This window comes from Entelurus aequoreus, linkage group LG05 (assembly GCF_033978785.1).
Source record: "Entelurus aequoreus isolate RoL-2023_Sb linkage group LG05, RoL_Eaeq_v1.1, whole genome shotgun sequence".
NCBI lineage: Eukaryota > Metazoa > Chordata > Actinopteri > Syngnathiformes > Syngnathidae > Entelurus > Entelurus aequoreus.
In genome coordinates this window covers 968,560-995,228 of record NC_084735.1, presented here as the reverse complement: position 1 = coordinate 995,228, position 26,669 = coordinate 968,560, and the positions used below count along the sequence as shown (strand labels likewise).

The following is a 26,669-nucleotide window of genomic DNA, read 5'->3' as shown; positions in this document are numbered from 1 at the left end:
ATAGATAGATAGATAGATAGATAGATAGATAGATAGATAGATAGATAGATAGATAGATAGATAGATAGATAGATAGATAGATTGTACTTTATTGATTCCTTCAGGAGAGTTCCCTCAGGAAAATTAGGGTTAACCCTAACCCTAGTGTAGGGTTAGGGTTAGGTTTGGGTTAGGGTTAAAATTAGGGTTGGGGTTAGGTTTGGATTAGGGTTGTGTTTGGGTTAGGGTTAGGTTTGGGTTATGTTTACAGTTGGGTTTAGGGTTAGATTTAGGGTTGTGTTTGGGTTAGGGTTAGGTTTGGGTTATGTTTACAGTTGGGTTTAGGGTTAGATTTAGGGTTAGGATTAGGTTTGGGTTAGGGTTATGATTAGATAGTACTTTATTGATTTCTTCAGCAGAGTTCCCTCAGGAAAGTTACAATTCCATCAGCAGTGTACAGAATTGACATATCATTTAAAAAGTGAATAATAAATATTGGGGGTATATGTTAGTGGGTTAGGTTTGGGGTTAGGGTTAGTTTTGGGTAGGGTTAGGTTTAGAGTTTGGGTTGGGGTTAGGGTTGGGGTTGGGGTCAGGTTTAGAATTGGCGTTAAGGTTAGGTTTGTGTTAGGGTTAGGTTTAGAGTAGGGGTTAGGGTTAGGTTTGGGTTGAGGTTAGGATTAGGGTTGGGGTTAGGTTTGGATTAGGGTTATGTTTACAGTTGGGATTAGGGTTAGGTTTAGGGTTGGGTTTGAGTTAGGGTTAGGGTTATTTTTGGGTTAAGGTTAGGTTTGGGTTATGTTTACAGTTGGGGTTAAGGCTGGGGTTTGGGTTATGGTTAGGTTAGGTTTAGTGTTAGGTTGTGGGGTTGTGGGGTTGTGGTTAGGGTTAGGTCTAGAGCTGGGGTTACATTTGGGTTAGGTTTAGGATTAAGTTCATGGAGAGAATGCCAAGAGTGTGCAAAGCAGTAATCAGAGCAAAGGGTGACTATTTTGAAGAAACTAGAATACAAAACATGTTTTCAGTCGTTTCACCTTTTTTGTTTGTTTGTGTACGTAACTGCACATGTGCTCATTCATAGTTTGGATGTGACTATCTACCATGGAAATAGTCATGGGAATAAAGAAAACGCATCGAATGAGAAGGTGTGTCCAAGGGTTAGGGTTAGGACTAACCCTGTACTGTATATACACGTTAGGGTTAGGGTTAGGGTCAAAATTTAGAAACATTTATAATATATATATATATATATATATATTTTTTTTTTTAATTTTATTTTTTTTTTAATTTTTATTTTTTTTTATTTTTATTTATTTTTTTTTTTTTATTTTTATTTTTTATTTTTTTTTTTTTTTTAATTTAAAAATTTTTTTTTTTTTTTTTGGAATCGATTCAAAATCGGTATTGATAAGAATTGCAATTCGGATGCGAATCGATTTATTCATTTTTTTTGTGCATCTGTACTCCTTTTTTTTTTTTTTTTAAATCGTATGTATTGTTGCTTGTAAAAACAGACTTTGTTGTGTTAGCTCTCAGCTAACGGTGTACCTAATGAAGTGTCCGGGGAGGGTGCGTGCCAGAGCATCTAACAATGCCATGGCAACACACACACACACACACACACACACACACACACACACACACGCCGAGTGGCAGCAATAATTCATATTTTCCCGCTATTTCATTTGAGGTACAACTTTAATTTATATTTCATTACATTAGCGTGACAAAGCCGTCGCTCATTTGCATATATTTCCCTCCCTCCCTCCCTCCCTCCCTCCTTCCTTCCAGTGCTCCGAAGTCTAGAGCGAGAGAAGAGCGTCGCACTGGAGGGAGTCGTACACAATCTTTACATTCCGCTTAATAAGAGCCGTAAATCTGCTGGAGGAAAGTGAAGAAGTTTAATGGCGTCTGGAGAGGAACATCTTCTTCTTCTTCTTCTGGCAAATGAGCACCGGCGCTAGCTGCTAAAGGCGCGTGCAAAACTGTACCACGCGCCTTTAGCTGTTATTGTTCACACACACACACACACACACACACACACACACACACACACACACACACACACACACACACACACACACACACACACACACACACACTTTTGCACCTGAGGGAACTTCCGTGTCCCTGCGAGCGACGCTTGAGGTGCTGTGAAGTCTTTGCAGACAAAACTGGGGGAAAAAAAAGGAAAAAACCGCCTTGCTAGAACTTTCCGCGGGCTAGTTGTCCTCAGGTTGTTCCGCTTTGCACGTGGCGGCGCTTACTACGCGAGCGGGAAGCGTTGCTTTAGCCACCGTGTGCCCCAGAGGTAACTCCCATAACTACAAACCTTTCAGTCTTGGCTAAAAAAAAAAAAAAAATGGAGGCTTTTGTTGCGCCCTAAGGAATGTTAATACTGTAAGTATTGTACAAATCACGCACCGGCTGTCTGTGACTGCAACGTGCGTCTTAGTTGGAGTTTTCATTCGCAAATTCTGGAGGTGTTGAAATCGCCATGTAAATTCGCTAATGCTAACAGCAAAAACAGTGTGCATTAGCATCAAGCTAGTGCATTTTTTTGGAGAAGACTTAAACGCGCATCGAGTGTTGTCCCGATACCAATATTTTGGTACCGGCACCAAAATGTACTTCAATACTTTTCGATACTCCATCCATCCATCTTCTTCCGCTTATCCGAGGTCGGGTCGCGGGGGCAGCAGCCTAAGCAGAGAAGCCCAGACTTCCCTCTCCCCAGCCACTTGGTCCAGCTCCTCCCGGGGGATCCCGAGGCCTTCCCAGGCCAGCTGGGAGACATAGTCTTCCCAACGTGTCCTGGGTCTTCCCCGTGGCCTCCTACCGGTTGGACGTGCCCTAAACACCTCCCTAGGGAGGCGTTCGGGTGGCATCCCGAGCAGATGCTCGAACCACTTCATCTGGCTCCTCCCGGATGACCGAGCTTCTCACCCTATCTCTAAGGGAGAGACCCACCACCCGGCGGAGGAAACTCATTTGGGCTGCTTGTACCCGTGATCTTGTCCTTTTCGGTCATAACCCAAAGCTCATGACCATAGGTGAGGATGGGAACGTAGATCGACCGGTAAATTGAGAGCTTTGCCTTCCGGCTCAGCTCCTTCTTCACCACAACGGATCGATACAGCGTCCGCATTACTGAAGACTCCCGGGTACTTGAACTCCTCCCCTTGGGGCAGGGTCTCCTCCCCAACCCGGAGATGGCACTCCACCCTTTCTTGGGCGAGAACCATGGACTCGGACTTGGAGGTGCTGATTCCCATCCCAGTCGCTTCACACTCGGCTGCGAACCGATCCAGTGAGAGCTGAAGATCCTGGCCGGATGAAGCCATCAGGATCAGAATCAGAATAGGACAGAACTACATTTGGCTCAGCAAGGAGAGTGCGTACACCTTTACCCTTGCACAGTGTCTCACCGCGCTCTGACGAAAGATTGTACGCCTCCTCTTTTATTTGGACTTTCCCTGATTACATGGCGACAGCTGTTTTCTAAAGGGACGGGGGGTCGTAAACAGCCATTGATTAGAAAACAGTTCAAAGAAAAGGTGCCCGTAGGGAGGTCAGGCCCTGCCTCCTCTCCGCTTTGCAGATCTCGGGGCAAGACAAAATCTCCCTGTGGATTACAACACATCAAAGAAACCGACACCCTCACGTCGCTCCCCATCCTACACGGTGGAGTTTTACAAGCCTTTTGCTCGGTAGGATCAAAGACAGCTTATAACCCGCCCTTTAATATGAATATTGTATAATTAATACAGAGCAGTGTTTGCGTTTGTTTCCGAACTTTGATATTAGCCTCGTGAGGGCTCGTTAAAGAATCTGTTTAGTATCATTTATCTGGCCGTGTCTCCGGGGGTGACACTAAAGTCTTTATTGTTACATTTCTTTGTTGGAATAATGTCTTCCCCCCACAAACTAATGTGTCATATTTGAGTTCCACATAAAAGACTGTTTACACACTTCATCCTTTTTCTTTTTTTTGCTGCCGCCGCTGCTTTTATTCACTTCTGAAGGAGCTGGCTGATGTCTCCTTTTGAGGACACACACACACACACACACACACACACACACACACACACACACACACACACACACACACACACACACACACACACACACACACACACACACACACACACACACACACACACTCTTGTATTTGTTACCTTCTTGAGAGCTGAGAAAAAAGCCTCCCTCTTTAGGACCAGCCTTTCTAGATATATAAAGAAGTGTATTTACAACATTCATAATATATACATACTATGCAAATATAAAAAAGCTTCTTGTGAAAAATGAGTTGGAATTTTACAAGAAAAAGGTCACAATTTCACAAGAAAAACTTTTTTTGGCAGTATTATAATAAGTCATAATTTTACTCAACGCAAGTCAAAATTGTACAAGAAAAACAATATTATGATAAAATTTGGGATTTTACTCAATAACAGTCACAATTTTACAAGAAAAAGCTTACATTTTTGGCAATTTTATGAAAAGAGTCGTCATTTTACTCGACAAAAGTCACAAGTTTATAAGAAAACTTTAAAATGTTGGCAATTTTATAATAATAATCTGACATTTTTATTGGCAAAATGATGACAAAAGTCATCATTTTACTCAAAAAATGTCAGTTTTACAAGAACAACAAAAAAATTGGCAATATCGTGACAAAAGTCGGCATTTTGTATGACAATTTTTGCCGTTTTGCATAAATTTTTTTATAATTTTACATTAAAAAAGTCATAATTTTATTAGAAAATATTGCAATATTACAGAAACTGAAAGAATGTGAAGAAATTGTTCCCAATTTTATGAGAAAAAAGTTGTGTATTTACAACATTAATAATATATACATACTATGCAAATATAAAAAAGCTTGCTGTGAAAAATTAGTTGGAATTTCACAAGAAAAACGTCACAATTTCACAAGAAAAACTTTGAATTTTGGCAGTATTATAATAAGTCGTCATTTTACTCAACGCAAGTCAAAATTGTACAAGAAAAACAAAATTATGATAAAAGTTGGAATTTTCCTCAATAACAGTCGCAATTTTACAAGAAAAAGCTTACATTTTTGGCAATTTTATGAAAAGAGTCGTCATTTTACTCGACAAAAGTCACAAGTTTATAACAAAACCTTTAAAATGTTGGCAATAGTTTAATAATAATCTGACATTTTTATTGGCAAAATGATGACAAAAGTCATCATTTTACTCAAAAAAATGCACAGTTTTACAAGAACAACAAAAAAATTGGCAATATCGTGACAAAAGTCGGCATTTTGTATGACAAATGTCGCCGTTTTGCAAAAAAAAAAATATAATTTTACATTAAAAAAGTCATAATTTTATTAGAAAATATTGCAATATTACAGAAACTGAAAGAATGTGAGAAATTGTTCCCAATTTTATGAGAAAAAAGTTGACACATTGTGAGGAAAAAGACTGCTTTTAGTTCATTTTTTGGGTTTTTAATTGGTTTTGAATCTTCATTATTTACTTCAAGTTATTACAGTATGTCTACACAAATTTATTTTATTTTTTTAAATTAATTTTGGCCAAAGGGGGGGCATTTCAATTTCATACACACACTTGTTATTTCATATGTTGACCACAAACGCAACCTTTACGTTCGTCGTCATGATACTAAATGAAAGCTAAGGCTACCTGAACCTTACCTTGTGTGTGTGTGTGTGTGTGTGTGTGTGTGTGTGTGTGTGTGTGTGTGTGTGTGTGTGTGTGTGTGTGTGTGTGTGTGTGTGTGTGTGTGTGTGTGTGTGTGTGTGTGTGTGTGTGTGTGTGTGTGTGTGTGTGTGTGTGTGTGTGTGTGTGTGTGTGTGTGTGTGTGTGTGTGTGTGTGTGTGTGTGTGTGTGTTGTTGTTGTATTTGTTACCTTCTTGAGGCCTGAGAAAAATGCCTCCCTCTTTAGGACCAGCCTTTCTAGATATATAAAGAAGTGTATTTACAACATTAATAATATATACATACTATGCACATATAAAAAAGCTTCTTGTGAAAAATGAGTTGGAATTTCACAAGAAAAGGTGACAATTTCACAAGAAAAACTTTTTTTGGCAGTATTATAATAAGTAGTAATTTTACTCAACGCAAGTCAAAATTGTACAAGAAAAACAATATTATGATAAAATTTGGGATTTTACTCAATAACAGTCGCAATTTTACAAGAAAAAGCTTACATTTTTGGCAATTTTATGAAAAGAGTCGTAATTTTATAAGAAAACTTGAAAATGTTGGCAATATTCTAATAATAATCTGACATTTTTATTGGCAAAATCATGACAAAAGTCATAATTTTAATCAAAAAATGCACTGTTTTACAAAAACAAAACAAAAAATTGGCAATATTGTGATAAAAGTCGCTGTTTTGCATAGAAAAAATTATAATTTCACATGAAAAAAGTAATCATTTTACGAGAAAATTTTGCAATTTTACAGAAACTGTTCTCATAAAATTGGGACCAATTTCTCACGTTCTTTCTGTTTCTGTAATATTGCAATATTTTCTCGTAAAATTATTACTTTTTTCATGTAAAATTATAAATTTTTAATGGAAAATGGCGACGTTTGTCATATGAAATGCTGGCTTTTATCACAATGTTGCCAACTTTTTTGTTGCCTTTGTAAAATAGTGACATATCTTTAGTAAAATAATGACTTTTGTCATAATTTTGCCAATAATAATCCCAGATCATTATTATAATATTGCCAACATTTTAGTTTTCTTATAAAATTGTGACTTTTGTCGAGTAAAATGACGACTCTTTTCAAAAAATTGCCAAAAATTGAGAACAAAGTCGACACATTGTGAGGAAAAAGACTGCTTTTAGTAATATTTTTTGTTCATAATTGGTTTTGAATCATCATTATTTACTTCAAGTTATTACAGCATATCTCTATACACATATTTATTTTATTTTTTTTAATTAATTTTGGCCAAAGGGGGCGCATTTCAATTTCTTACACACACTTGTTATTTCATATGTTGACCAGATCCCTCCTTTTTTGGGACCACTCTCATTTTGATGGATGTCACCAGCAGGGGTGCTAATGAGACATTGTCTATTAGATGCAATGTTATTGATTTATGTCATCACTTGTTCACACCTCCTCATATGGAGGATACTTTTCCTTCTTCGTGTCTCAAGAATTGACTGTGTGTCGCTTTTAAAAGTCAACATATGAAAGAACAAGTGTGTGTAAAAATTGGAAGTTCTCCCCCTCTGGTCAACATATGAAATAACAAGTGTGTGTAAAAATTTGAAGTTCTCCCCCTATGGTCAACATATGAAATAACAAGTGTGTGTAAAAAATTTGAAGTTCTCCCCCTCTAGTCAACATATGAAATAACAAGTGTGTGTAAAAATTTGAAGTTCTCCCCCTTTGGTCAACATATGAAATAACAAGTGTGTGTAAAAAATTTGAAGTTCACCCCCGCTAGTCAACATATGAAATAACAAGTGTGTGTAAAAAATTTGAAGTTCACCCCCTCTGGTCAACATATGAAATAACAAGTGTGTGTAAGAAAATTGAAGTTCACCCCCTCTTGTCAACATATGAAATAACAAGTGTGTGTAAAAAATTTGAAGTTCACCCCCTCTGGTCAACATATGAAATAACAAGTGTGTGTAAGAAAATTGAAGTTCTCCCCCTCTAGTCAACATATGAAATAACAAGTGTGTGTAAAAAATTGAAGTTCTCCCCCTCTGGTCAACATATGAAATAACAAGTGTGTGTAAAAAATTTGAAGTTCACCCCCTCTGGTCAACATATGAAATAACAAGTGTGTGTAAAAATTTGAAGTTCTCCCCCTATGGTCAACATATGAAATAACAAGTGTGTGTAAAAAATTTGAAGTTCTCCCCCTCTAGTCAACATATGAAATAACAAGTGTGTGTAAAAATTTGAAGTTCTCCCCTTTGGTCAACATATGAAATAACAAGTGTGTGTAAAAAATTTGAAGTTCTCCCCCTTTGGTCAACATATGAAATAACAAGTGTGTGTAAAAAATTTGAAGTTCACCCCCTCTGGTCAACATATGAAATAACAAGTGTGTGTAAAAAATTGGAAGTTCACCCCCTCTAGTCAACATATGAAATAACAAGTGTGTGTAAAAAATTGGAAGTTCACCCCCTCTGGTCAACATATGAAATAACAAGTGTGTGTAAAAATTTGAAGTTCTCCCCCTCTGGTCAACATATGAAATAACAAGTGTGTGTAAAAAATTGAAATGCACCACCTCTGGCCAAAATTAATAAAAAAATGTAAAAAAAAATATGTAAATAGAGACATTCTGTAATAACTTGAAGTAAATAATGAAGATTCAAAACCAAATACAAACAAAAAAATGAACTAAAAGCAGTCTTTTTCCTCACAATGTGTCGACTTTTTTCTTATAAAATTGGGACCAATTTCTCACATTCTTTCTGTTTCTGTAATATTGCAATATTTTCTCATAATATTATTACTTTTTTTAATGTAAAATTAAAACGGCACATTTGTCATATAAAATTCTGACTTTTGTCACAATGTCGCCAATTTTGTTGTTGTTCTTGTAAAACTGTGACATTTTTGGAGTAAAATGATGACTTTTGTCATCATTTTGCCAATAAAAATGTCAGATTGTTATTATAATACTGGCAACATTTTAAAGTTTTCTTATGAAATTGTGACTTTTGTCGAGTAAAATTACGACTCGTTTCATAAAATTGCCAAAAATTTTAGCTTTTTCTTGTAAAATTGCGACTGTTATCATAATATTGCACAAATTTTCCGTTTTTCTTGTAAAATGTTGACTTGCGTTGAGTAAAATGACAACTTATTATAATACTGCCAAAATTCTATATTTTTCTTGTGAAATTGTGACCTTTTTCTTGTGAAATTCCAACTCATTTTTCACAAGAAGCTTTTTTATATGTGCATAGTATGTATATATTATTAATGTTGTAAATAAACTTCTTTATATATCTAGAAAGGCTGGTCCTAAAGAGGGAGGCTTTTTTCTCACGTCTCAAGAAGGTAACAAATACAAGAGTGTGTGTTTGCCTGCAGGCTTTACACAACAACACATTTATTGTGATAATCCCTGTTACGCCTTCCTCTTCTCCTTCTTCATCATCTTCCTCTTCTCCTTCTTCATCATCTTCTTCTTCTTCTCCTTCTTCTCCTTTTTCTTCATCCACGCTGCAAAAAGTGCTGAACTTTTCACCCCCGACAGCACTTCGGTTTTCCTATTTGTGTTGTTGTTCTGCAACTTCTCCTAAAAAGGGACTGTTGTGTTTGTGTTGTACACAATATATATATATATATATATATATATATATATATATATATATATATATATATATATATATATATATATATATATATATATATATATATATATATATATATATATATATATACAAAAAATTAAAAAATGCATCAAAGTGGATATTCTTACCCGAAAACATGAATTATGAATAATATGGCTTAAAAAAATTCACATGATGTCTGGTCACTACATTAGGTACACAGTTCAATGTGATGCAAAGGAAGAAAAGAATCTGCCTTTACCAGATAATGATAACAATAATATTAATAACATTAGTAGTAATAATAATAGACTACTACAACTATTATTATTCTATTACTATTACTTTAACCACCACTATTACTACTACGACTAATAATAATAGTTTATAATAATATTTGCTACTACTACTTGTAGTAGTAGATAATGTAATAATACAAATAATAATAGTAGTATTAGTAGTAATAATAACAATGTAAATATTATTAATATAAAAAAAATTGTTTGTAGTAAAATAAATACTATTATTATTATCTACTTGATAATGTACTACTTGTAGTATTATAATATATATATATATATATATATATATATATATATATATATATATATATATATATATATATATAAATAGTAATATTATTTGTATTATTATTATTATATGCTACTTCTACTACTGTATTATTAATACTATTGTTATATTATGGATATTGTTTTTTTAAATATTATTGTTATATATTTATAGTATTATTAATAATTAAGTAGTAGTGAGAGTAGTAGGTAATAATAACATTGACTACTACTAATAATAGTTGTAGGAGTATGGGGAGATAATATTTACGACAACTACTACTAATAATAATAATAATAATTAATAGATACTATTTGACTACTACCACTTTTAGTAAATAATAATTATAATAATAGTTGTATTTGTAAAAAATAGTAAACATTATAATAATATTTACCAATACAAATACTAATAAAAAAATGTACTACTACTACCAATAATAGAAATAATAATATATAATATTTAATACTAGTAGTAGTGGTAAATAATAATAATATTAATAATAATAATAATAATAGTATTACTTATTACTATTTATATTAGTAATATTTACTATTAGTATAATAATACTATTAATATTTAGTACTACTACTTTTACTACTACTACTACTACTATCAATAAAAAAAAAATATATGTAATATTTTACTACGAGTAGTGAATAATAATAATAGTATTATTTACTACTAATTCTACTACTAATAATGCAATTATTTATTACTAATACTAGTCATATTTACTACTAGTACTACTACTTTCACTACTCTTACTACAAATAATAATAATAATAAATAAAATTTGACTACTAGTAGTAGTAGTAGTGAATAATATTAAAAATAGTTGTAGGAGTAGATAATAATAATAATAATAAGAAGAAGAAGAAGAAGAAGAATAGTATTATTTCCTCCTACTTCCACTTCTACTAGTAATAATTACATTGTCGCTGTTAGTCTTATTATTATTGCTGTCAATAATAATAATGTTGCTGTTAATATTATTATTATTATTGCTGTTATTAATAATAATGCTGTGTTTCAGGTGCTAACAAGCTGAAGGATCAGCGTTTCCATCTGGACTGGTCGTGGATCTCCCTGCAGAAGGACCACTACGTGGTGGACGAGGAGGACCAGTTCCTGGAGGTGGTCCTGAGGCGGAGAGGCTACCTTGGCGAGACCTCCTTCGTTGGTGAGTGATCACATGATCCCGTTTTCTATTTTTGTTAATGACGTTGCTTCTAATCACTTTTTAATTGGTGCCCTTCGGCCAATCAGTGACCTCCCTCATTAGCCCGTGCTAATGAGGGAGGTGTTAGCACACAGTACCTGTTAGCATACGTAGCATCTATCTATTATGTTGACATTACTGTCTCAGATTAAACAAAAATTCCACATTTTCCCCACAGGAAGTCATGAAAATAGAAATCATTCATTCCAGGGTCAAACTGGCAATCGAAAACAATGAATGGATTCCAAAATAAACACAAAATAAAAACCCAAAAAAATAAAAACTTAAAAAAATTAAATACAATTACTCATTCTGGGTCAAAATGGAAATTAAAAAAAATACAAACGAATAAATATATATGAAAATAAATAACATGTTAAAAATAAGTTAATTGAAAAATTAAACACAAAATAAACCCCCCCAAAATAAATAAATGTCCAAAGTAAAATACAATTATTCCTTCCAGAGTCAAATAAAAAAATGTTTAATAAAAAATAAATAAATTAATATGTATGAAAATAAAAAACGTTAAAAGAAAAATAAAAAAATTAATTGATTCCAAAATAAACACAAAATGCGCAACCCCCCCCCCACCCCCACCCCTCAAATCTTAAAAAAAAAATCTAAATTAAATGATTCATTCCAGGGTCAAACTGGCAATAAATAAAAAAATAATAAATACATATGAAAATTAAAAAACACATTGAAAAATATAAAAGATACAAATAAATAAATTGATTCCAAAATAAACTCGAAATAAAAACCCAAAAAAATAAAAACTTAAAAAAAGAAAATACAATTACTCATTCTGGGTCAAAATGGCAATTAAAAAAAAATCCAAATGAATAAATATATATGAAAATAAATAACATATTAAAAATAACTTAATTGAAAAATTAAACACAAAATAAACCCCCCCAAAATAAATAAATCTACAAAGTAAAATACAATTATTCCTTCCAGAGTCAAATAAAAAATGTTTAATAAAAAATAAATAAATGAATATGTATGAAAATAAAAAACGTTAAAAGAAAAATAAAAAAATAAATTGATTCCAAAATAAACTCGAAATAAAACCCAAAAAAATAAAAACTTAAAAAAATAAAATACAATTACTCATTCCGGGTCAAACTGGCAATTAAAAAAATATCCAAATGAATAAATATATATGAAAATAAATAACATATTAAAAATAACTTAATTGAAAAATTAAACACAAAATAAACCCCCCCAAAATAAATAAATCTACAAAGTAAAATAAAATTATTCATTCCAGAGTCAAACAAAAAAAAATTGTAATGAATACATTTAAAAAAAAATTATAATATGTATGAAACTAAAAACGTTAAAAAATATATACAAAAATAAATTAATTCCAAAATAAACAAGAAAACGCCCCCCAATTAAAAACAAAAAAAATCTAAATAAAATTATTAATTCCAGGGTCAAACTGGCAAGTAAATACAATAAGTAAAAATGAATAAATGCATATGAAAATTTAAAAAACACATTGAAAAACATAAAAGGTACAAATAAATTAATTGAAAAAATAAACACAAAACAACACCCCAGAAATAAATACAAGTAAAGTAAAATACAATTATATGTTCCAGAGTCAAATTATCAACAACAACAATAACATGTATAAATACATATAAATTAAAATAAAAACATTCAATTAAAAAAAACATACAAATTGAATTATAAAGCAAACGCAAAATAAGACTTCCAAAAATAAATCAAATATGATCATTGGCTGGAAATGCCATCAAATGTTGATTAAACGTGCAGGTCATGTAAAGTCAGATTGGAGCATTCTATACAGTCAGACAAGTGTAAAAAGAAGTGAAGCATGGCAAAAACTGAAGGTGTCCTATTCCAAAATGGGTTTCTGATATCGGCCGATATCAGCAAAAAATCAAGTATCAGATTATATAGGCTGTCGTGTTTTAGTCAAGTCATTTCCAAAAAGGCTACTAGGAGCTAGCAGCTACACAACAGCTAAGCACACAAGCGAGACATATACGTAACAAAGATTGACCAATAAAACAGCACACGTGTCAATAGAAACAAGTATCAAATCATTATAGTTGCATGTTGCTTACAAAGTGTCCAGTAACAAACGTGTCCGTATCACATTATTCTTTGTGTTGCGATTAAAAAAACAATGACCACTCTAAGTGATACAAGTATGACTCCTGCTGATCCGGCATCAATATCAGGGATCCGATATCGGTATCGGAAGTGAAAAAGTTGTATCAGGACGTCCCGGTAAAAAATGGAAACCTTGCCAACGTGAAGCAGGTTTTGCAGCGCTCTTGCACGCGCTTTCAAGGATGAAAGCCACGCCATCTTGTCATGTGGCGCCCGAGTGTGTGTGCGTGTGTGCGTGTGTGTGTGTGTGTGCGTGTGTGTGTGTGTGTGTGTGTGTGTGTGTGTGTGTGTGTGTGTGTGTGTGTGTGTGTGTGTGTGTGTGTGTGTGTGTGTGCGTGTGTGCGGGTGATGCAACGCGGTGCAGCGGAGAGAAAGGTGCGAAGGTTTGAAAGGACTGACGTGAAAAAAGGCTTCTTGTGTTGCAGCGCACGTCATCAAACATAGTTTGTTGTTGGCACTCGACATTGTGTGGAAATTAAATTATTATTAAGGATAAGTCCTTCCAGTTAAGTGTGTGATAGTTTTTTGTTGGCCCTCGACATTGTGTGGAAATTAATTTATTATTAAGGATAAGTCCTTCCAGTTATGTGTGTGATAGTTTTTGTTGGCCCTCGACATTGTGTGGAAATTAAATTTATTTATTATTAAGGATAAGTCCTTCCAGTTATGTGTGTGATAGTTTTTGTTGGCCCTCAACATTGTGTGGAAATTAAATTAATTTATTATTAAGGATAAGTCCTTCCAGTTATGTGTGTGATAGTTTTTGTTGGCCCTCAACATTGTGTGGAAATTAAATTAATTTATTATTAAGGATAAGTCCTTCCGGTTATGTGTGTGATAGTTTTTTGTTGGCCCTCCACATTGTGTGGAAATTAATTTATTATTCAGTTAATGAACAGGTAGGTAGTATTTCCTGCTTGGCATTGCTGCCTGTCGCACCTCCTCCAGTGCCCACGGGTCAGCCGCAGGGTCATCAGCCAGGAACCACCATTCACCAACGTTTCACTCCTTTAATCCTGGAACGTCTCCTGGTGGCGGAGCAGTGACAGGGACGTCTCCCTGTCACCCCCTGCAGCTGATAGCTGTTACCCCCTGCGGCTGTTATCGGGGTTAGTTGTTCTTTCCCCAGCTCCTGTCCTTCCTCCTCAGCCAGAGCCAAAAGCTGCCTTTCTCGGCCTCCTCTGCCAGATCTTTTATGGCCTTTCTCAGCTTTCTTCCAGTCACTCCTACGTCCCTCAAAAGGCGTGTGGTTGACAGCCCCACGTAGCCTCGGCAGCCAACTTCTACTGGGTAGATGGTTGTCTTCCAGCCAGCCTCCCGGCACTCAGCAGCCAGCTCCGAGTACTTGGCCTTCTTGCGCTCAAAGGCGGCCTCGATCCCCTCCTCCGATGGTACGGTCAGCTCAATAAGGTGCACCACTCTTGCCTTGCTGGACCACACTACAATATCCGGGCGGAGAGATGTAGTGGTGATCTCCGTGGGGAACCGGAGCTGCCTATTGAGGTCAACCCTCATGTCCCACTCCTGGTCTGGGGAAAAGGGCCTTGCTGCTGTCTCTCTTGGCCTGATGTATCTTTGACCCCCCCCTTCCGTGACAAAGCTGGTATGGTTCTCTGCTGGTGGTGATTCTTTGCTGCCCTGTCGACACCCCTCCAGCACCTCCGCTAGTTTCCTCAGGACCTGGTCGTGGCGCCATCTATAGCGCCCCTGAGAGAGTGCGGTCTTGCAGCCCGACAAGATGTGCTGGAGGCTTGCGTTGGGAGCATTGCAGAGTGAGCAGCATTCCTCGTTCCCGAACCATTGGTGAAGGTTACGAGGACAGGGAAGCGTGTCGTAGGTTGAACGAATAAGGAAGCTGATCCTTGCCTGTGGAATCTTCCACAGGTCGGACCAGCTGATGTTCCGGTTGACCACTCCCTCCCAGGTTGTCCACCTTCCTTGTCGGCCCTGCGACACGGCCTTGATCTTATAGCGCTCTTCCTCCATCCTCGTCACCTCCGCCACCACCATCTCCTTCCTCTCCTTGCGGTTGGCCTTAGACCAGAACCGAGGCGCTTCTCCCCATCCTAGCCCTGCTCTTCCTGCCTGGACTCTGCCCATGAGCTCTTGGTGATGCAGCCTACTGACAGCTCGGTCAACCTCAGTTTGGGCTTTCCACTTTCGGCCAGTGGGAACCTTGGCATTGGCGTTCCTTACTGACTGGTCAGTGGACTCTCTTAGTTCGAGGACCAGCCTGGACTTCTCCTGCATATAGCCCAGACTGATAGACTGCAGTGGCAGCTGCAGTGCGTTCTTCCCAAAGAGGCCCGTTTCTGAAAGGCACCGTGGTAGTCCCAGCCACTTTCTGATGAATGAGTTGGCTTTTCCATCCATCTTACTCACGGCAGATGAGGGGATCTCGCTCATTTTCAGAGGCCACATCACCCTCCTGTAGAGTATGAACTGGTAGCACCAGACCTTGTACTTTCCAGGGAGTTGGCTCTGGTCGATCCTTGCCAGGCCGTCCGTGAGTTGTTTCATGACAGTCCTCCCCATCTGTTTATCGGACAGCTCTGCAGTGTACTGCCTCCCCAGGCTTTTGATGGGTTGCTCAGACAGGAGGGGGATTTTCTCTCCCCCGACGACAAAGATGGTGTTGTCGTTTCTGACTCCCCTTCTGAGTGACAGGCTACGGGATTTGGAGGGTTTGATCTTCATTCTGGCCCATGATGTCAACTCATCCACCCTTTTCAGCAGTCGAGATGTACATGCTGCTGTCTGAAGGAGGCTGGTGACATCGTCCATATAGCTCCTCAATGGGGGTAACCTCTGACCAGATGGTGTTTTGATTCCTCCAACCATTTGCCTTGCTCCGATGAGGATTATCTCAAAGGCTGCCACGAACAAGATTGGAGAAATGGCACACCCCATTGCAATTCCCACTTCTAGATGCTGCCACCCGGTGGTGAAGTCCTGGAGGGCAAAGCACATCTGCAGATCGCTGAAGTAAAGCGCTACCAGGTTCTTGATGCAGGGTGGCATGTGGAAGAACTCCAAGGCGTAGTTGATCAGCTGGTGTGGGACCGATCCGTACGCGTTGGCGAGATCGAGCCAGATGACATGCAGGTCGGTCTTCTCCCGCTTGGCCTTCTGGATCTGGTCCCAGATCATCGTAGAGTGCTCTACGCATCCTGGGAAACCTGGAACTCCTGCTTTCTGGCAGTTGGTGTCGATGTAGCAATTCTCTAGCAGGTAGGTGGTCATCCTTCTGGCCAGCACTGAGAAGAAGATTTTTCCTTCTACGTTCAGCAGGGCGATGTTTCTGAATTGGCCGATATTTTTGGAGTTTTCTTCCTTCGGGATGAATACCGCTACAGCCCTTTGCCACTCCGCTGGAATGAGTTGCTTTTTCCAGGCAGTTCTCATTAGATACCAGAGCAGTTCAAGTACCTTGGGGCAGTTCTTATAGAGCTTGTAGGGAACTCCATTGGGGCCTGGTGCTGATGAGGACCTTGCCTTCTTCACGGTTTGCCTAACTTCGCTGAGCTTGGGGGGCATGATGTTAAATTCAGCTGTCGGTGGCGCAGGCCGGGGCACGTACCCTGGTGTTCCTAATGGGACGTTTCTTAGCGGATCACTGTACTGCCTTTTGACGTGCTGTTCCATTTGCTCCCTGGTGGTTTCGAGCTTCCCGGACTTTTTCTCCTCCAGCAGTTGTCTGGCGTGCTTGAAGGGATCCTTGAAGAAGCTGGCTCGCTCTTTCTGCTTCCGTTTGCTACGCTTGCGGATGCGTTCAGCTCTGCGGAGCCTGGATAGCCTTTGCCTGACCTCCTCCCACAGGACTTTCAGACCTTCTCTCTCTGGCTGGGTTGCCTTCCTCCAGTTCTTGCGGAGTTGTCGGCGTCTTCGCACAAGCTCGGCGATCTCCTTTTCCCTCCTCCCTATTTCCCTTGGGGCAGTCCTCTGCTTGGAGATAATTTCACCAAACCTGTCTTTGCAGGATAAGTCCTTCCAGTTAAGTGTGTGATAGTTTTTTGTTGGCCCTCGACATTGTGTGGAAATTAATTTATTATTAAGGATAAGTCCTTCCAGTTAAGTGTGTGATAGTTTTTTGTTGGCCCTCGACATTGTGTGGAAATTAATTTATTATTAAGGATAAGTCCTTCCAGTTAAGTGTGTGATAGTTTTTTGTTGGCCCTCAACATTGTGTGGAAATTAAATTAATTTATTATTAAGGATAAGTCCTTCCAGTTAAGTGTGTGATAGTTTTTTGTTGGCCCTCCACATTGTGTGGAAATTAAATTAATTTATTATTAAGGATAAGTCCTTCCGGTTATGTGTGTGATAGTTTTTTGTTGGCCCTCCACATTGTGTGGAAATTAATTTATTATTAAGGATAAGTCCTTCCAGTTAAGTGTGTGATAGTTTTTTGTTGGCCCTCAACATTGTGTGGAAATTAAATTAATTTATTATTAAGGATAAGTCCTTCCAGTGATAGTTTTTTGTTGGCCCTCCACATTGTGTGGAAATTAATTTATTATTAAGGATAAGTCCTTCCAGTTAAGTGTGTGATAGTTTTTTGTTGGCCCTCGACATTGTGTGGAAATTAATTTATTATTAAGGATAAGTCCTTCCAGTTAAGTGTGTGATAGTTTTTTGTTGGCCCTCGACATTGTGTGGAAATTAATTTATTATTAAGGATAAGTCCTTCCAGTTATGTGTGTGATAGTTTTTGTTGGCCCTCGACATTGTGTGGAAATTAAATTAATTTATTATTAAGGATAAGTCCTTCCAGTTATGTGTGTGATAGTTTTTTGTTGGCCCTCCACATTGTGTGGAAATTAAATTAATTTATTATTAAGGATAAGTCCTTCCGGTTATGTGTGTGATAGTTTTTTGTTGGCCCTCCACATTGTGTGGAAATTAATTTATTATTAAGGATAAGTCCTTCCAGTTAAGTGTGTGATAGTTTTTTGTTGGCCCTCAACATTGTGTGGAAATTAAATTAATTTATTATTAAGGATAAGTCCTTCCAGTTAAGTGTGTGATAGTTTTTTGTTGGCCCTCCACATTGTGTGGAAATTAAATTAATTTATTATTAAGGATAAGTCCTTCCGGTTATGTGTGTGATAGTTTTTTGTTGGCCCTCCACATTGTGTGGAAATTAATTTATTATTAAGGATAAGTCCTTCCAGTTAAGTGTGTGATAGTTTTTTGTTGGCCCTCGACATTGTGTGGAAATTAATTTATTATTAAGGATAAGTCCTTCCAGTTAAGTGTGTGATAGTTTTTTGTTGGCCCTCGACATTGTGTGGAAATTAATTTATTATTAAGGATAAGTCCTTCCAGTTATGTGTGTGATAGTTTTTGTTGGCCCTCGACATTGTGTGGAAATTAAATTAATTTATTATTAAGGATAAGTCCTTCCAGTTATGTGTGTGATAGTTTTTGTTGGCCCTCAACATTGTGTGGAAATTAAATTAATTTATTATTAAGGATAAGTCCTTCCAGTTATGTGTGTGATAGTTTTTGTTGGCCCTCAACATTGTGTGGAAATTAAATTAATTTATTATTAAGGATAAGTCCTTCCGGTTATGTGTGTGATAGTTTTTTGTTGGCCCTCCACATTGTGTGGAAATTAATTTATTATTAAGGATAAGTCCTTCCAGTTAAGTGTGTGATAGTTTTTTGTTGGCCCTCGACATTGTGTGGAAATTAATTTATTATTAAGGATAAGTCCTTCCAGTTAAGTGTGTGATAGTTTTTTGTTGGCCCTCGACATTGTGTGGAAATTAATTTATTATTAAGGATAAGTCCTTCCAGTTAAGTGTGTGATAGTTTTTTGTTGGCCCTCAACATTGTGTGGAAATTAAATTAATTTATTATTAAGGATAAGTCCTTCCAGTTAAGTGTGTGATAGTTTTTTGTTGGCCCTCCACATTGTGTGGAAATTAAATTAATTTATTATTAAGGATAAGTCCTTCCGGTTATGTGTGTGATAGTTTTTTGTTGGCCCTCCACATTGTGTGGAAATTAATTTATTATTAAGGATAAGTCCTTCCAGTTAAGTGTGTGATAGTTTTTTGTTGGCCCTCAACATTGTGTGGAAATTAAATTAATTTATTATTAAGGATAAGTCCTTCCAGTTAAGTGTGTGATAGTTTTTTGTTGGCCCTCCACATTGTGTGGAAATTAAATTAATTTATTATTAAGGATAAGTCCTTCCGGTTATGTGTGTGATAGTTTTTTGTTGGCCCTCCACATTGTGTGGAAATTAATTTATTATTAAGGATAAGTCCTTCCAGTTAAGTGTGTGATAGTTTTTTGTTGGCCCTCGACATTGTGTGGAAATTAATTTATTATTAAGGATAAGTCCTTCCAGTTAAGTGTGTGATAGTTTTTTGTTGGCCCTCGACATTGTGTGGAAATTAATTTATTATTAAGGATAAGTCCTTCCAGTTATGTGTGTGATAGTTTTTGTTGGCCCTCGACATTGTGTGGAAATTAAATTAATTTATTATTAAGGATAAGTCCTTCCAGTTATGTGTGTGATAGTTTTTGTTGGCCCTCAACATTGTGTGGAAATTAAATTAATTTATTATTAAGGATAAGTCCTTCCAGTTATGTGTGTGATAGTTTTTGTTGGCCCTCAACATTGTGTGGAAATTAAATTAATTTATTATTAAGGATAAGTCCTTCCGGTTATGTGTGTGATAGTTTTTTGTTGGCCCTCCACATTGTGTGGAAATTAATTTATTATTAAGGATAAGTCCTTCCAGTTAAGTGTGTGATAGTTTTTTGTTGGCCCTCGACATTGTGTGGAAATTAATTTATTATTAAGGATAAGTCCTTCCAGTTAAGTGTGTGATAGTTTTTTGTTGGCCCTCGACATTGTGTGGAAATTAATTTATTATTAAGGATAAGTCCTTCCAGTTAAGTGTGTGATAGTTTTTTGTTGGCCCTCAACATTGTGTGGAAATTAAATTAATTTATTATTAAGGATAAGTCCTTCCAGTTAAGTGTGTGATAGTTTTTTGTTGGCCCTCCACATTGTGTGGAAATTAAATTAATTTATTATTAAGGATAAGTCCTTCCGGTTATGTGTGTGATAGTTTTTTGTTGGCCCTCCACATTGTGTGGAAATTAATTTATTATTAAGGATAAGTCCTTCCAGTTAAGTGTGTGATAGTTTTTTGTTGGCCCTCGACATTGTGTGGAAATTAATTTATTATTAAGGATAAGTCCTTCCAGTTAAGTGTGTGATAGTTTTTTGTTGGCCCTCGACATTGTGTGGAAATTAATTTATTATTAAGGATAAGTCCTTCCAGTTAAGTGTGTGATAGTTTTTTGTTGGCCCTCAACATTGTGTGGAAATTAAATTAATTTATTATTAAGGATAGGTCCTTCCGGTTAAGTGTGTGATAGTTTTTGTTGGCCCTCAACATTGTGTGGAAATTAATTTATTATTAAGGATAAGTCCTTCCAGTTAAGTGTGTGATAGTTTGTTGTTGGCCCTCGACATTGTGTGGAAATTAATTTATTATTAAGGATAAGTCCTTCCAGTTAAGTGTGTGATAGTTTTTTGTTGGCCCTCGACATTGTGTGGAAATTAATTTATTATTAAGGATAAGTCCTTCCAGTTAAGTGTGTGATAGTTTTTTGTTGGCCCTCAACATTGTGTGGAAATTAAATTAATTTATTATTAAGGATAAGTCCTTCCAGTTAAGTGTGTGATAGTTTTTTGTTGGCCCTCAACATTGTGTGGAAATTAATTTATTATTAAGGATAAGTCCTTCCAGTTAAGTATGTGATAGTTTTTTGTTGGCCCTCAACATTGTGTGGAAATTAATTTATTATTAAGGATAAGTCCTTCCAGTTATGTGTGTGATAGTTTTTTGTTGGCCCTCAACATTGTGTGGAAATTAATTTATTATTAAGGATAAGTCCTTCCAGTTAAGCATGTGATAGTTTTTTGTTGGCCCTCAACATTGTGTGGAAATTAATTTATTATTAAGGATAAGTCCTTCCAGTTATGTGTGTGATAGTTTTTTGTTGGCCCTCAACATTGTGTGGAAATTAAATTAATTTATTATTAAGGATAAGTCCTTCCAGTTAAGTCTGTGATAGTTTTTTGTTGGCCCTCAACATTGTGTGGAAATTAATTTATTATTAAGGATAAGTCCTTCCAGTTAAGTATGTGATAGTTTTTTGTTGGCCCTCAACATTGTGTGGAAATTAATTTATTATTAAGGATAAGTCCTTCCAGTTATGTGTGTGATAGTTTTTTGTTGGCCCTCAACATTGTGTGGAAATTAATTTATTATTAAGGATAAGTCCTTCCAGTTAAGTATGTGATAGTTTTTTGTTGGCCCTCAACATTGTGTGGAAATTAATTTATTATTAAGGATAAGTCCTTCCAGTTATGTGTGTGATAGTTTTTTGTTGGCCCTCAACATTGTGTGTAAATTAATTTATTATTAAGGATAAGTCCTTCCAGTTAAGTATGTGATAGTTTTTTGTTGGCCCTCAACATTGTGTGGAAATTAATTTATTATTAAGGATAAGTCCTTCCAGTTAAGTGTGTGATAGTTTTTTTTTGGCCCTCAACATTGTGTGGAAATTAAATTAATTTATTATTAAGGATAGGTCCTTCCGGTTAAGTGTGTGATAGTTTTTGTTGGCCCTCAACATTGTGTGGAAATTAATTTATTATTAAGGATAAGTCCTTCCAGTTAAGTGTGTGATAGTTTTTTGTTGGCCCTCGACATTGTGTGGAAATTAATTTATTATTAAGGATAAGTCCTTCCAGTTAAGTGTGTGATAGTTTTTTGTTGGCCCTCGACATTGTGTGGAAATTAATTTATTATTAAGGATAAGTCCTTCCAGTTAAGTGTGTGATAGTTTTTTGTTGGCCCTCAACATTGTGTGGAAATTAAATTAATTTATTATTAAGGATAAGTCCTTCCAGTTAAGTGTGTGATAGTTTTTTGTTGGCCCTCGACATTGTGTGGAAATTAATTTATTATTAAGGATAAGTCCTTCCAGTTAAGTGTGTGATAGTTTTTTGTTGGCCCTCAACATTGTGTGGAAATTAAATTAATTTATTATTAAGGATAGGTCCTTCCGGTTAAGTGTGTGATAGTTTTTGTTGGCCCTCAACATTGTGTGGAAATTAATTTATTATTAAGGATAAGTCCTTCCAGTTAAGTATGTGATAGTTTTTTGTTGGCCCTCAACATTGTGTGGAAATTAATTTATTATTAAGGATAAGTCCTTCCAGTTATGTGTGTGATAGTTTTTTGTTGGCCCTCAACATTGTGTGGAAATTAATTTATTATTAAGGATAAGTCCTTCCAGTTAAGTATGTGATAGTTTTTTGTTGGCCCTCAACATTGTGTGGAAATTAATTTATTATTAAGGATAAGTCCTTCCAGTTAAGTGTGTGATAGTTTTTTGTTGGCCCTCAACATTGTGTGGAAATTAAATTAATTTATTATTAAGGATAAGTCCTTCCAGTTAAGTGTGTGATAGTTTTTTGTTGGCCCTCAACATTGTGTGGAAATTAATTTATTATTAAGGATAAGTCCTTCCAGTTAAGTATGTGATAGTTTTTTATTGGCCCTCAACATTGTGTGGAAATTAATTTATTATTAAGGATAAGTCCTTCCAGTTATGTGTGTGATAGTTTTTTGTTGGCCCTCAACATTGTGTGGAAATTAATTTATTATTAAGGATAAGTCCTTCCAGTTAAGTATGTGATAGTTTTTTGTTGGCCCTCAACATTGTGTGGAAATTAATTTATTATTAAGGATAAGTCCTTCCAGTTATGTGTGTGATAGTTTGTGTTGGCCCTCGACATTGTGTGGAATTCAAATTAATTTATTATTAGGATAAGTCCTTCCAGTTATGTGTGTGATAGTTTTTTGTTGGCCCTCAACATTGTGTGGAAATTAAATTAATTTATTATTAAGGATAAGTCCTTCCAGTTAAGTGTGTGAAAGTTTTTTGTTGGCCCTCAACATTGTGTGGAAATTAAATTAATTTATCATTAAGGATAAGTCCTTCCGGTTATGTGTGTGATAGTTTTTTGTTGGCCCTCAACATTGTGTGGAAATTAATTTATTATTAAGGATAAGTCCTTCCAGTTAAGTGTGTGATAGTTTTTTGTTGGCCCTCAACATTGTGTGGAAATTAAATTAATTTATTATTAAGGATAAGTCCTTCCAGTTAAGTGTGTGATAGTTTTTTGTTGGCCCTCAACATTGTGTGGAAATTAATTTATTATTAAGGATAAGTCCTTCCAGTTAAGTATGTGATAGTTTTTTGTTGGCCCTCAACATTGTGTGGAAATTAATTTATTATTAAGGATAAGTCCTTCCAGTTATGTGTGTGATAGTTTTTTGTTGGCCCTCAACATTGTGTGGAAATTAATTTATTATTAAGGATAAGTCCTTCCAGTTATGTGTGTGATAGTTTTTTGTTGGCCCTCTACATTGTGTGGAAATTAATTTATTATTAAGGATAAGTCCTTCCAGTTATGTGTGTGATAGTTTGTGTTGGCCCTCAACATTGTGTGGAAATTAATGTATTATTAAGGATAAGTCCTTCCAGTTATGTGTGTGATAGTTTGTGTTGGCCCTCAACATTGTGTGGAAATTAAAGTAATTTATTATTGAGGATAAGTCCTTCCAGTTATGTGTGTGATAGTTTTTTGTTGGCCCTCAACATTGTGTGGAAATTAATTTATTATTAAGGATAAGTCCTTCCAGTTATGTGTGTGATAGTTTGTGTTGGCCCTCAACATTGTGTGGAATTCAAATTAATTTATTATTAGGATAAGTCCTTCCAGTTATGTGTGTGATAGTTTTTTGTTGGCCCTCAACATTGTGTGGAAATTAAATTAATTTATTATTAAGGATAAGTCCTTCCAGTTAAGTGTGTGAAAGTTTTTTGTTGGCCCTCAACATTGTGTGGAAATTAAATTAATTTATCATTAAGGATAAGTCCTTCCGGTTATGTGTGTGATAGTTTTTTGTTGGCCCTCAACATTGTGTGGAAATTAATTTATTATTAAGGATAAGTCCTTCCAGTTATGTGTGTGATAGTTTTTTGTTGGCCCTCGACATTGTGTGGAAATTAAATTAAGTTATTATTAAGGATAAGTCCTTCCAGTTATGTGTGATAGTTTCCCGCATGTTTCCCGGTTCCGAAAATTCCCTGATTACCAGGAATTCCCCCCATTGAAAATGAATGGGCAATATACAAACCTCTCCATATCCCACATTTCTCATCCGATTTGAACCGTTCCAACATCCACACACTCTGCAGTTTTCCCGCTTCCGAAAATTCCCTGATTACCAGGAATTCCCCCCATTGAAAATGAATAAGCAATACAGAAACCTCTCCATATCCCACATTTCTAATCCGATTTGAACCGTTCCAACATCCACACACTCTGCAGTTTTCCCGCTTCCGAAAATTCCCTGATTACCAGGAATTCCCCCATTGAAAATCAATAAGCAATACAGAAACCTCTCCATATCCCACATTTCTCATCTGATTTGAACCGTTCCAACATCCACACACTCAGCATGTTTCTAAATTCTGAAAATTCCCTGATTACCAGGAATTACGCCCATTGAAAATGAATGGCCAATATACAAACCTCTCCATATCCCACATTTCTCAACCGATTTGAACTGTTCCAACATCCACACACTCCACTCACCCTTTCCCAGGTTCCAAAAATTCCCTGATTACCAGGAATTCCCCCCATTGAAAATGAATGGGCAATACAGAAACCTCTCCATATGCCACATTTGTCATCCGATTTGAACCGTTCCAACATCCACACACTCGGCACGAGGTTATAAAATGAACCAGGCGGCGTTCTTTCCCGTGCAGCTCGCCCATCCAGCGTGTGCACGTGCGCGCCCGCAAGCAGGGGGGGCAATGTGACCTGGGAGGGCAATTAGCGTTGTCGTGGTGATAAACTTAACGAGCACAATGCCTCGCCCGGGATGGATGCTTCTCATCTCGCCCTGTGCCGCAGCGACGCCTGATTTCTTCGCGCTCATCTCCAGGCGTAACTTTCTAGTCCTGTGGTGGAGTCGCCAAAAGGAAGATGGGATGAGCAAGGAAGGAAGGAAGGAGGGGAGGTAGGAGGGGAAGGAAGGGAGGGACAACAGAAGGAAGAAATGTAGATGATGCAGGAGAGGTATAAGGTAGTGATGTGCGATACCACCCATTCAGGCTGGTATCAGCGATATTGATCCGATTCTTTATGCAAATATAAATAACATGTCTACTGAAATAATGACTAAATTTTAAAAAACTATGTAAGAAAAAAAGATCAATCAGAATGTAATGAGGAAAAATCTGACATTTTTTAATTAATAATAATAAACTTAGTCACATATAACGCAACATTTTGTCTTTAAATACATATATAATATCTCTTTTTAGCATTTTTTTTTAAATTAAAAAAATATATATCAAACTCCCTTTTTTCAGTATGCGGCCTTTGGTGGGAAAGGTTTAGACACCCCGACTGTAAAATATTAAAGGATTCCACAATGAAAAAAACACTTTGACCGAAAAAATAAAGTTTAGTTAGGTAATAAAAAATGTAATAATACTAACTTATAAATGAATTTAAATAATTACAACAACCATAATAAACACTGTTAAATGTGTAAATGAAGATTAGTATTTTTGACAGACAATTTTATGCAGTTAGACAATCGTATTGTTGTTATTATATGTTTACATGGGGGGAAAAAACATAAGAATAATAGAAAACGATCAAAAAATATTGAAAAGTCATGAGAAAAAGCTGAAATGTTCTAATTAATAATTGTAAATAATATTATTTGTCACCTATAATACAAAGTTGACACAATATCTGTTTTTAGCATTTTTAAAACGAACCAAAAAATCTTTGACTCCAACGGCGGACACCAGATTAGGAACGCTGGCCAATGGTGGACACTTGATTAGGAACGCTGTCCAATGGTGGACACTTGATTAGGAACACTGTCCAATGACGGACACTTGATTAGGAACGCTGTCCAACGACGGACACTTGATTAGGAACGCTGTCCAATGACGGACACTTGATTAGGAACGCTGTCCAATGACGGACACTTGATTAGGAACGCTGTCCAACGACGGACACTTGATTAGGAACGCTGTCCAACGACGGACACTTGATTAGGAACGCTGTCCAACGACGGACACTTGATTAGGAACGCTGTCCAACGACGGACACTTGATTAGGAACGCTGTCCAACGACGGACACTTGATTAGGAATGCTGTCCAACGACGGACACTTGATTAGGAACGCTGTCCAACGACGGACACTTGATTAGGAACGCTGTCCAACGACGGACACTTGATTAGGAACGCTGTCCAACGACGGACACTTGATTAGGAACGCTGTCCAA

General features: G+C 36.3%; 1 protein-coding gene across 1 annotated transcript in view; it reads left to right on the top strand.

The window, feature by feature from the left end:
- LOC133649511 (FRAS1-related extracellular matrix protein 2-like) overlaps window positions 1-26,669 on the top strand; it is a 112,360-nt gene that overhangs the window by 21,081 nt on the left and 64,610 nt on the right. Inside the window, exon 3 of the mRNA XM_062046100.1 lies at window positions 10,905-11,051. Within this exon, the coding sequence (XP_061902084.1) occupies window positions 10,905-11,051 (147 nt within the window). The remainder of the gene's footprint in view (window positions 1-10,904; window positions 11,052-26,669) is intronic.